At 40.3% G+C, this 12,591-nt stretch overlaps 1 protein-coding gene across 1 annotated transcript in view; it reads left to right on the forward strand.

Annotated features, from left to right (window-relative positions):
* Window positions 1-6: 6 nt before the first annotated feature.
* Window positions 7-12,591, forward strand: part of GATA4 (GATA binding protein 4) — an 81,572-nt gene continuing 68,987 nt past the window's right edge. The window contains exon 1 of the mRNA XM_006884888.1: window positions 7-182. Within this exon, the coding sequence (XP_006884950.1) occupies window positions 62-182 (121 nt within the window). The 5' untranslated portion in view covers window positions 7-61. The remainder of the gene's footprint in view (window positions 183-12,591) is intronic.

Below are 12,591 nucleotides of genomic sequence, written 5' to 3' on the forward strand. Positions count from 1 at the left end.
CCGCGAGCAGTACGCGCGCCCCGGCTTCGCCGGCTCCTACTCTAGCCCCTACCCGGCCTACATGGCCGACGTGGGTGCGTCCTGGGCCGCCGCCGCCGCCGCCTCCGCCGGCCCCTTCGACAGCCCGGTTCTGCACAGCCTGTCGGGCCGGGCCAACCCCGCCTCCCGGCACCCCAACCTCGGTGAGTACCGCGCGCCAGGGCCCGCCCTGTCCCAGGAACGGCCTTGCCTTTTGCACCGGTAGGGCTCAGAGAGATGGAGAGGCCATCAAGTTTCCAAGGAAGGCAAACGAGGGAAAGCAAGGCGGACGGACAGTTACGGTGGAGGAAGCCACAGCCGCTGTAGGGAACCATCGTGCGGAGTGAGGGTGGGCCTGGGCGGGGGTGTGTGTCCTCTTTTCAAAGCGAGGGAAGGCGGAGCGGTGGCGCGCTCCGGGTGAGGGGCTTGCCGGGTGAGCCCTCTGCTGGGCCCAGATGTTGGCTGTGTGTGGGCCCGACGTGAGCGCGGGCAGTAGAGGCCCAGGGGCCTCGCAGAGCTGCGGGGAGGCGCCGAGGAGGCCTTGGTGCGAGGCGGCTCATCGCCCAGGGTCTGTTCTCAGGGAAGCCTCTGCGGGGAACTGATTAAATTGACTTGGGCCTGAGATCTTCTGGGCCATTTGTCGGCCAGTTGGAGCATCCTTTAGGGGAGCGGCTGATTTTTCTGTTGGGGATTTCACACTGGGAACAAAAGAGGGACCGCACAAAGGAAACCGCCTGGGAGGTGGGTTGAACTGCGGGCACTGGTTTCGGCCTTGGAGTTGTGCTGTGCACGCGGAGGCGGACGCTGAACCAGGGCACACTCATAAAAAGGCCGCTTGGCCGACGGTGAGGAAGATGGGGCGGTTGTACAGAGCACCCCTCTTGCCGAGGTCTGGGGTAACAAATAGTAATGATGGCACAGTTTAACGTTTCCTTAGAGTCGAGGATGGACCTTGAAAGGACTCCAGGTATGCCGTCTGTATAGATTAATGCGCCTTGATATCTGGGTTAAAAGAGCAAAGGAAGTAGCAACGATTAAAAATGAAAATGACTTCTGCTTTTATGAAATTTCAGGAGAAGGGGGAAAATTCAGATTTGTGGAGGATGCGAGACTCAGACTTGAGAAACAAAGTTTCCATTTACTGACTACCTAGGAAGTGCTAAAATCCTTTTGCATTTATTCTCACTTTGTAGGGTAAAGCCTGTCTCCCATCCCACTTTGTGGTCTTGGGCAGGCTCCAGGAAGGGCTCCAGCTTTGAAGAACTTTTAAATTACCCTCTGACCCTAGGTGGTCAGGGAAGGGCCCCCAAGAGGTACTAGTCAAATACACATCCCAGGTAAACTGATTAACCGTGGAAGTGGCGCCGGGCTGGGGCTGTGACTACCAGTGAGTCCCCCACCCCACCCCACCCCTTCAGGGGAGCCAGACGACACTCCCCAGGGAGGAGGGGCAGCCACCTGGCACCGAGCTTGGCTGGAGGATCTTTGTGCGATGACTAACCTTGTGCAGATCTCCATACAATGGCAACTTGAGGTGTGGGAATGTTGGAGTGGGGACACTGACCCCCAGCCTCAGGATGACTCCTGGAGACTTCTATTTTAAATGGGAAGCATGATCTGATCATAGTTCCACTTGTTGCTTTGTAACCTCTGTAATCCCAGAATGAGAATTTAGTATTGAGTTATGGAAGAGAGTCGTTGTTATGTACTAACCAGTGGGAACCATGCCATAATCCTGGAACCAGGTTTTCAGAGGCAAATCAAAGGAGATGATTACTCTGTCTCAGCAGAGTAGCTGGTGCATTCGAACCATTTACCTTCAGGTTGGCAGTGCAGCTCCCTCCTTACCACTGGGTCAGCAGAGCTCCCAGAAGGGAGAGAAAATGTAAAATAGTTTTTGATTATTGAAGTCACAGCTGCAATAGAGCAGGGAAACCCTGACGCTCACTGCGCCATTTGAAAATGCAACCCATTCCATGCATACAAGTTCTGAAATAATGTCCTCCCTCTGGTGTCAACAAATGGCATGCTGACTTTCAGGGAACCCCTTCCTTACTGTATGACCTGTCCCCAACTAGTTCCTGAAGCCTCACTTGAAGAACACCCCTTGGGTCTCGCCTAGCCGTTGAATTTTCTCTTCTGCACGTAACCAGGTGTCTGATGGTGAAGTAATGAAAGCTTCATGTCATCTTGAGGAAACACAGTGCATGTTGAATATGTTGCCATGTAGATTTTCAGACTGTTCTGTTACTTCCATAAAAGCAGGTTAAATAAAAGCCATGCCTGTACTATGCCTTTTATATATGTGCATCCTATCCCCAGAGCCTTTCTCTGAAGGCCTGGTTAGCCTTTGTGAGGCAACATCTGCACATGGGAAGATACACACTGAGTGTTGAAGGATGCTGCTGCTGTGATGATTAATTCCATTGTATTTATTGAGTACTCACCAAAGTCTTTCACCATAGGGCTTGAAGAAGGCAATATAGTTGTAGCAGGACTAGCATAGGCTTTGGAGCCTGACAAATGTAGGTTCAGTTCCAAGTGCCCATGTGCTGGTGGGCAAATTACTTAACCTCTTTCACTCTCCTCTCTAATTTATGTAAAATGAAATAATCAGAGCTACTTTTAGTGTTGTATTAAATTTTAAAAATAAGATACTTTTGATGAAGTGCCTAGCTTTGACTTCTCACGAGGGAGGGCTATTTTAATGGTTGCATGGGGACACACATGTTGGGTAACACATCCTAATTTGCTTAGGACATAGGGGTTCTCTAGGATGTAGGGTGGATAGAGAATTGTGCTGCCAATCCAAAAGCAGGCAGTTCAAATCCACCAGCTGCTCCAAGGGAGAAAGATGGACAGTCACCTCTCAAGCTATTTACAGCTTCTGAAAAATCAGCTGGAGAATCACTTATGAGTCAGTTCTGCCTTGATGGTACATAACAACAATAAGCAAATAGTGATGGATTGTTACCCTGAAAAGATAAAAAAATATGTAAGTGACCTAGAGAACAGAACCATCAGATGTATGTCTAGCAACCCCGGAAATCTTCACCTAAGTGGTGACATTTACATTTTATTTTGAAGGATGAGTAGAAGTTTGCCAAGGAAAAGCCTACAATTATATATAAACAATAAAAAATATACCCTGATTTGTCTGCAGATTCTGTTGTTATTGTGGCTATGCAGTGACAAATCAGAACCAACTGACATCTGACCCTCTACTGGCTTTTCAGATACAGTAAATTACATGAGAAGAGACTGCCCATTTTTCTCCTGCAGACCAGTTGGTAGATTCGAACCATATTCCTTTGGGTTGGCAGTGCAACTCCTTACCAATAAGCCACCAAAACTTCCTTCCTATTCTCTTGTACTATGCAATAAATACAACTTGATTTCTGACTTGATATTTACCACTATAGCTAAACTCATCTAGACTGATTGATGCCCTTGAACTCAGAAGCAGTTTTTATTTTTAATAAAAAGAAAAAGATGTTTTTATGTTTTTCTTTTTCTGTGAAGTGTTAACTTTTTTTGTATTAACAATAGTTATTATCTTGTTGGAACTGTTACGCTGGCTATAGAAATAAGGCAGAAATCAAAGTAATAGAGTCTATCAGGGGCATCTGTAAAGTTCTGCACTTAGATTGGAAGAAATTTTTCTGCCTTGAATACAATGTATGCAGACTTTAGCCAATTCCAAGTTCAATACAAGCTAAGACCCAGAAACAACTGTTAAAATTGTTAGTTAGGCAGCTTTTATGGAATTATGTGAACTTACTGAGGGCAGGTACAGAGGCTTACTTATATTTAAGTGCCTGGCACATGCTGAGCACTTAGTAAATATTTGAGCAGAGATCTAGGAGGTCATTGTCCCAGTACTCTGCCTTGGTCAAACCACATACAGTTACTTGTTTCTAGTCTCTTAAAGAGGCAATTTGGAGAGCAGTCAGGGAGGAGTTGCCAGATGGGGGCAGGTTCTAGGAATCACTGAAGAAAGAAAGGCTGAATAGGCTAGGTGAACAGGTGAGGTAAGGAAGAGGTGATTTTGTAAAGACATTTAAAGGAGAAATGGCTTTAACTTTCTGGTGCTCTAGATGAACAGATACTAGGTTTCAGAAGAAGAGTTTCTCACACATGACTGTAATTGTTTGGAAATGGAATAACTTGTTTTAATAATAATAAGTCTGTGAGCACTGCAAGTGCTTAAGTAGAGACTATACACCCATTAGCTAGCTGAACTGTGGATAGAATTCTTGCATTTCAAACGTATAGCAGCAGAATTTTCTATAGCTGGATAATACAACTATCTCATTTTTTTATTTTTTTTTCTGCTTACATTTTAAGTTTTTTGTGTTATTAATTTTAATGAACATTAACAGAGATTTTGAATTTCCATTCATTCATTGTTGTACTGTTCATTCCTCTTTCTCTCTTTTTTTTCCCCCTTGAAAGTCTGTTTTAATTGTATCATTGCCACAGTGCTTGTCAAAACAACTATCTCCTTTTATGGACTGGCCCTTTTCCCAATGGTGACACAGTTAAATAAATTAACATTTAAAAGGAGATTGTAAGATAACTCTATAATAGTTTTTCTTTAAAGTAGCAGTTAACATGTATGAATACTTTAAGACTGAAAAACAGACTGCAATTTATATATCATATATAAAAAATATTTTGAAGGAAATAGCACAGTGGTGTTACTGCAGACCATGAAAATATATTTTATGATAGAATAACAATTATTTTAGCAATAAATTATTCTAAAGCTTTGCATCCTCAGAAGATCTCAACAATTCCCAATAATTTAGGGATTTAAAGTAATACAAGAAAATATATTATGTATCATTTAGTGTTACCCTTCTTCAAAAGAAGTTTTGTCATTAGGTGGGAGGAAATCACAATGTTCTAAGAGTTCTAAGTAAGAGGTCAGGGAAGAATGAAAGTGTTCTCTGGATTTCTTGGGTGCGGTGGGGGGGTACTGCTTATCAGTTAACCTAGTTGCTTTCTGAAGCAGTTCATTTGTATGGGGAACTTGGTTAGATCAACTTTAAGTAGCTTGTTTGGCTAAAGAACAATTTGTCAGTCTTTAGGACAACCAGTATTGTTTAACTTTCCGGTTACCACCCTGAGCAGGTCACCAGAGTTGGCGTTGATCTGTGGTGCTAAGTTGAGGACCAATTAAATGGAGAAAGTGTGTTGCCATGTACAAGGGTGTGTCATTTGCTCTAGTGAGATCTGTCACCTGTCCATTGTGTTTTATCAAGTGGTTAGGTCACATTGACTAGGCCTTTGTAAGCACTCAGGTAGAATGATGCATGGAGAATGTTTGAGATAGTACTTTCTTCTATATCATTTCCCATTTTTGTTCTTTCCTAAATACATTTTTAAAAGAAACATACTTTGGGACATAGAAAATAGCAATGAACTCTGAAAACTGTAAGTGAAGGTGCAGATTGGTACAATCTTTTTGGAGAGACCTTGGTGATAGATGCCAAATTACAAAGTATCTACCTTGACTCAGATATTTGACTTTTCAATTTTTTTTCTCTACAAATACATGGGTAAATATTATTACAGCATTGTTTCTAATAACATTTGGAAAAATGTTAAACATTCATCGTAATGTCTTTTATACATTGTGGTACATACACATAACATGATATTTATGCCTAAAATATAGGCTTAAAAAATTGGGATGTTCATTGTGTAATGGTATGGAGTCTTCTCTAAACATTTTGAAAATGCAAGATGTATGTTTAACACTATATTCCATGTTTTAAAAAAAGAGAAAAAAAGGATATTTACTTGAAGATATGTAGATTTTCTCTGGAAATTTTTCTTTCAAAAAGAAAAGGAATTTTTCACATTCATTGTCAGGAGGATAACTGAGAAGATAATAAATAGCATAGGAAAGAACTGTTAGTATTCATGGAAGAAGTTCCAGGTGCTCTGAAGGCATTAGAAAAACTAGGCTTCAGAAATTGACAGAACAGCAGTTTGTACATTTGCAACACTGGAAGTACTAACTCACATATGTCAAGAAATTTAAAAAACAGCTCCCTGGCCACTTGAGTAGAAAGAATCTATACTTGTACAAAGAAAAATGATCCAACTGAATGTGGAACTTGAAAAAAAAATCACTAATACTGCATGCAAATAATATAATTTTAAAACTATAGGAGCAGTACTTTGAGAGAGAAGTGCCAGAAGTTAAAACTGGAACCATAAGATGATAAGGAATGACTGATGTCATTGCTGACATCCAATGGACCTTGCCTGAAAGCAAAAAATACAAGATGCAAAATTCTAGAACATGTACTTGTGTTCACGTATGACCTGTACAGAAACCAAGAGACAGTTAGTTGTTCACATAAAACAAGAGAGTACGTGGGTTTTTTTCCTTGGGTTTTTTAAAAAATATATTTTATTTTATAAGAGTACGTGTGTTTTAAAGTCAGGAATGATGTAGGTCAGGGTTGTGTCCCTTCACCACATTTATTCAGCCTGCATACTGAACGAATAATTGGAGAAACTGGATTTTATGAAATAGGAGACATGAATTAGAGTATGACTCATTAGCAATCTGGAATATGTAAGTGATACCACCTTATTTACAGAAAGAGAAGAAGACTTGAAACACTTCCTGATGAAACTTAAGGACTATAATCTTCAGTATAGTTTATACTTCAAAATAAAGAACAAAAAAACCTCAAAACTGGACCCATAAGTAACATCATGATAAAGATTTAAGTTATCAAGAATTTGTTTTCCTCAGACCCAAGACCAACACCGATGGAAGCAGCAGTCAAGAAATCCAGTGCTCATCACAATAAGATAAAGGTAAACAATCCAGTTGAAAAATGGGCACAGGATATGAACAGACCACCAAAGAAGACATTCAGATGGCAAACAAACACATGAAGAAATGTTCAAAATCCCTAGCTCTAAGAGAGATGTAAATAAAAACAACTGTGAGATATCATCTCACCCCAGTAAGAATAGCAAAATCTAACAGAGCAGCAAACAATAAATGCTAGTGAGGTTGTGGAGAAATTGGAACCCTTATTCACTGTTGGTGGAAGTGTAAAATGGTGCAACCACTGTGGAAGGCGATATGTTGCTTTCTCAAAAAGTTGCAAATAGAAATACCATTTCACCCAGCAATTCCACTACTGGGAACATACCCCAAAGAAACCAGAACTGCCACCCAAGCAGATATATGCACACCCATGTTTATCATGGCTTTGTTCACAATAGCAAAGAATTGGAAACAACCTAAGTGCTCATCCACAAACAAATGGATAGAGAAGTTGTGGTATATTCAAATGGAATACTACATTACATTGAAAAACAAGGAACTCATGCAATATTATTCAAAATGGGTGACCCTGGAGGGCATTATGCTGAATGAAATATTTCAATTCAAAAAAAGACTAATACTGAATAGTACCAACTTTGTAAAACGGGACTGACATCAAAGTTGGGGGAGATTGAAAAAGAGGGGATAAATAATGTATACTGCATTGAAATAGATACGGGATACAACTGTTTAAAAGGGATATATGATTAGATATTATTGTCATGACAGGAGTCCAGAATGAAGGGTGCATATTGGAGTATATTTGAGGGGAGGGATTGTATAACAATGAAAGAATTTTTCTTTTACTTTTCAAAGACAAGAATGAACTGGGGGCAGGAGGGGCGGGCCAGGAGAAAAGTGCAACAATGAATGAATGGAAATCCAAAATATCTCTAAATTTTCATTAAAATTAATAATAACAATAACAATAATATAAATGGGGGGGATAAGAAATCAAGTGCTGTTTTTGCATTGTGCAAATCTACTGCAAAAGACCTCTCTAAAGTGTTAAAAAACAAAGGTTATTTTGAGGAGGAAGGTGAACTTCACTCAAGTCATGGTATTTTTCTTTACCTCATGTGAGTTGAGATGAATTGACACAGTTACTACAGCAGTGGGCTTGTGCATGGCCTAATTTGTGAGGATGGCACAGGATAGGGCAAGATTTTGATCTGTTGCTCATAAGGCCACTGTGAGTCAGAGTTGACTGGATGGCACCCAACAACATATGCATGTGAAAGCTTGACAATGAAAAAGAAAGACTAAAGAAGCATTGCTGTGTTTGATTTAAGGTTCTGGAAAAGAATACTGAAAATAACACGGATTGCCAGAAGAACAAACATATCTGTCTTGGAAGAAGTCCAGTTAGAATGTTCCTTGGAAGAGTAGTTGACAAATCTTTTGAACTTTGGACTGGCTTTTAGGGGAGACCAGTCCCTGAAGAAGAACGTCATGCTTGGTAAAATAGTCATCACCAAAAAAGAAGAAAAAAAAGACCCAGGAACTACGGTTCTAACACTGTGCAATCACAAAGATGGGTTTTCCTGAAGCTACCGATTCTTTTGAATTGGAACAGACTCATAACTGACCATTCAGTGGATTTTCAGAGGCTGTAAGTTGCCAGGAGGAGACTCCATCTTTCCCCTGCAGAGTAGCTGGTGGGTTCAAACCTGCCTTTGGGTTGGCAGTGCAACCCAACTTACCGCTAGGTCACCAGAACTCCTTGTTCTTTTAGAATTCATCAAATTGAGGCTGCACCAACCATTTCTGATGAATGTATGGCTAACCTTGTCTTTAAAGAAATTAAGAAAAAGTTTGAAGGGGAACAGTTTGTGAAGAAAATCAGCGGCATTTTTTTTGTCTTTAAGGAGAAATATGTCTCTATAGGGGTAAATAAGCCACCTGAGTGGTAGCTGTGAAGACCTGCAAGGGATACTAACTCAGATAAGTCGACTGCACCATCATGATGGCAAGCTCCCACTTCCTGGCTTCAGTGGCCGCCAAGATGAATACTCAGTCAGCTTTCTTCCAAGATAAATTGAAAATCGCGGGTAACATGGGGTATGGCTATGAAGTTACAAAATCTTCAGCTTCCACTGGGCAAGCTAAGCTGTGACTTTGACTACTATTGAAAGTCAAGATGAGGTAGACAGGAATATTTCATATGTATAAATTAGACTGAAACTTTGTTAAAGTTGGGTGCCATCAAGTTGACTGGGACTCATAGCAACCCCACGAACAACAGATCTGAATTTTGCCGTAATCTGTGCTGTCCTCACAATCTGTTACAGTCACTGTGAACCCATCTTGTTGAGGGTCTTCTCTTTCTCTGACCCCCACCATGATAAACACTGGCAAATAGAATGGAATAAATTTATTTTAAAATAAGTGTGACCAATCCTGTTTTTGCTAAGCTTGGAGTGAATAGAGCCTGGTGCTGTCCTACTACTTTGCAGAATTATATACAACTATGGACTATGTTATTAAGTTAATACCATAGTTATGGTTTGAGGTAACTCTGAGTTTCAGAATAAAATTAGAATCAATAAAATACAACAACTACGTAAACAAAAAGTTTTCATTTTGCTTCTTGTTGTTCTTAAGTGCCGTCAAGTTGTAGGCAACTCATAGCAACCCTATGAACGAAAGACCTGAACGCTTGTATAATTTTCATCCTTTCTCCAGGTTCATAGGGTTCATAGGGAGGCAAGCTATTTCAGAAGTGGATGACACCCCTGCTTCCAAGCTTGTTTTAACCAGGGAGCTCCACCAAACACTGTCCACCATGGGTAACCATTCTTGCATTTGACTCATCAGTGTCACAGTGTTCAGCTTCACAGCAAACACAAGTTACCTCTGTACAGCAAGTGGACAGGGCTATATGCCCTAGAAGAATGTTTCACTGAAAACAATTAAAACCAGGCCTGGTAGATTTTTATGATAAAACTTCCATTTAAGAGTGTCTTAGAAGAACTAGGAAGAAACAGAATGCCAGTAGCTGGCTAGTCAGTAGTTAGTATTGTGCACTTAATGATCTTAATCTATTTTACATTAATAGGCTTTAAAGCTCTATACTTGGGGGGAAAAAAACCAGCCCCACAATTCTCTGACTTTATGTGTGCAAAACATTTTCCCCCCAATAAAAATAAAAGAAATACGATAAGAGTTTGGAAAAGAAAATATCTGTCACTGAATAGTAGTCTGTTTTTACAACAAAAAACTATTTTAGTAGTAGATTTTCATTTTGAAAAAAAATCTGCGTCATAAAACAACTCTTGTGAAAATAAGTTAAAAAATAAAATTTGATTAAAGGTGCAGTCTCTAAACTATAAGCTATTAATTGAAATACGTAAAATTCTCAGTTCTTTGTTATAATTTTCCTCTTTTTATATACATTTAGCCTCATTCATTTCTCTCTTTCCTAAAACTGATGTTACTATTTCTTATAACTCAGTGGGATATAGTGTAAAATAATGTTTTTAAAAGAATGTTTAATAGAAAATTAAAATAATGGTTAAAAAAGGAGAGGAGGACTCTCAACCAGGTGGATTGCCACAGGGGCTGAAAGAATGGGCTCGAATAACAGTGACTTTGAGGACGGTGAGAGCTCCTGGCTGCACTTCATTCTATTGTACACAGCGTTGTTCTAAGTCAACTGACTGGATGACATCTAACAACAGGAGTAAAGAATGGGACAGGATGGTCACTAGATACTCCTTGGGACATTTTTCATTTTGAAACATATGAATGTATTACCCATTTTAAAAAGACAAGCACACAAAACAAAACAAAAAGACAAGCACAAACTGGGTTTAAAAGAGGCTGTGGTATTAAGGACATTGTAGCCAATGTTAGATGGATCTTGGCTGAAAGCAGAGAGTACTAGAGGAATGTATATCCGTGTTTCATTGAATTATTCAAAGACATTTGACTGTGTGGATCACAACAAACTGTGGCTAATTTTGAGAAGAATGGTAATCCCAGAATACCTAGTTGTGCTTAAGCAAAATCTATATTTGGATCGGAAAGTCGTAATCAGAAAAGAGCAAGGAAAAACTGCATGGTTCAAAATTAGGAAAGGAGTGTGTCAGGGATGCAGCCTGTATCCATACATTTTCACTCTGTATGCAGAACAGATCATTAGGAAGGCTGGATTTTATGAGGAGGAAATTTATTATCAGGATTGGAGGAAGACTCATTAACAGCCTGTATTTCAGAAAACACAGCCTTGCTTACCAAAACTGAAGAGGACTTGAAGCATTTTCTCAAGGACTGCAGTCTTCAGTTTGGATTGAAAGAAAACAAAGATTCTCACCACTGGGCCAACCGGTAACATCATGATAGATGGAGGGAAAAAAAATGAGATTGAGAAAAGATTCATCAGCTTGCTCAGTTCACAATCAACATCCTTGGCACTAGCATTCAGGAAATCAGAAGACAATCTGCATTGGATAAATCTGTCAGAGACCTCTCCAAAATGCTAAAGAGCAATGATGTCAGTCTGGAGACTAAGGTGTGTCTGACCCAGGCCATGGTCTTCACAATTACTTGTTCTACATTGGAGAGCTGAACAATGACTAAGGATGTCATTGTGAAGAATTTATGCCTTTTGAGTTGTGGTTCTGGAGAAGACTATTGAACATACCATGGACTGCCAAGAAAACAAAGAAGTCTGTCCTGGAGAGAGTGACATTAAGTTGCTCCCTCGAGGCAAGTATCCTGAAGCTCTGTCTCACATACTTTGGGAATGTTGCCAGGAGGGACCAGTCCTTGGAGAAGTACATCATGTTTGGCAGGGTGGAGGGAGCACAGGAGAGGAAGACCTCTGATTAGATGGATTGACTCAGTAACTAGAGTATGGGAGTAAGTATGTTGGAGACAGTAAGATTGATTTATGATAGGGCAGGGTTCAAAGTGATTGTGCAGAGGATCTCGACGAGCCACAAGTGATTCAACAGCACATAACAATAGCAATATTAAATCAACTAAATTTTGAAGATATATATTTAATTTGTAAACCAACTTCCTAAAATTATCTTCTCCTCTTATTTTTAAAGGAGTCTGTGTCTAATGTTTATGAATGCACAGGAATAGTGCTTGAAAACATAAACTGTTTACTGATTGTGGCTTTTAATTGTATCTTATCCTTAATCACAAGAGGGGAAACTTGGTAATGTCTGATGGAAACAAATCTGAGTCAGCAGTTGTCAGACTTTTCAACTATGCAGAGACCTCCCTCCCCCAGCAAGGCTTCCTCAGATCCCTTTGTTGATTTAGACTCCCCTACATGCCTCTTGTCAGTGACCTGCAGTCACTTTTACTTGTGGACTGAAGTCCCACTAAGTCCCTTAGGATTTTTGGAACTATAATGTTAGATTACCACAAACCTAGGACAATGGTTAAGACTATAAATGAAGAATAACCACCTTCTTCCAAGGCAAAATGATTCATTTGCTGTTAGTATTACCCAACCAATGCTGACTGTACTCCTTTATGTTTTCAAGAAGCAAACTACCAGGCCTGCCTTCTGAGGGACTTCAGGGTGGGTTCAAGCTGCCAACCTTTCACCTAGCAATCAAGACTGAAGTACCTACCCAAGGGCTCTATGTGATTCTTTTATGCCTGTTCTTTTTAGCAAGGTGGTGGTTGTTAGGTGGCATCTAGTCAACTAAAATTCATAGTGACCCATGAACAATGGATCAGAACCTTAC

Source organism: Elephantulus edwardii, unplaced genomic scaffold (assembly GCF_000299155.1).
Source record: "Elephantulus edwardii isolate Elephantulus edwardi_28Jun2011 unplaced genomic scaffold, EleEdw1.0 scaffold00038, whole genome shotgun sequence".
Classification (NCBI taxonomy): Eukaryota; Metazoa; Chordata; class Mammalia; order Macroscelidea; family Macroscelididae; genus Elephantulus; species Elephantulus edwardii.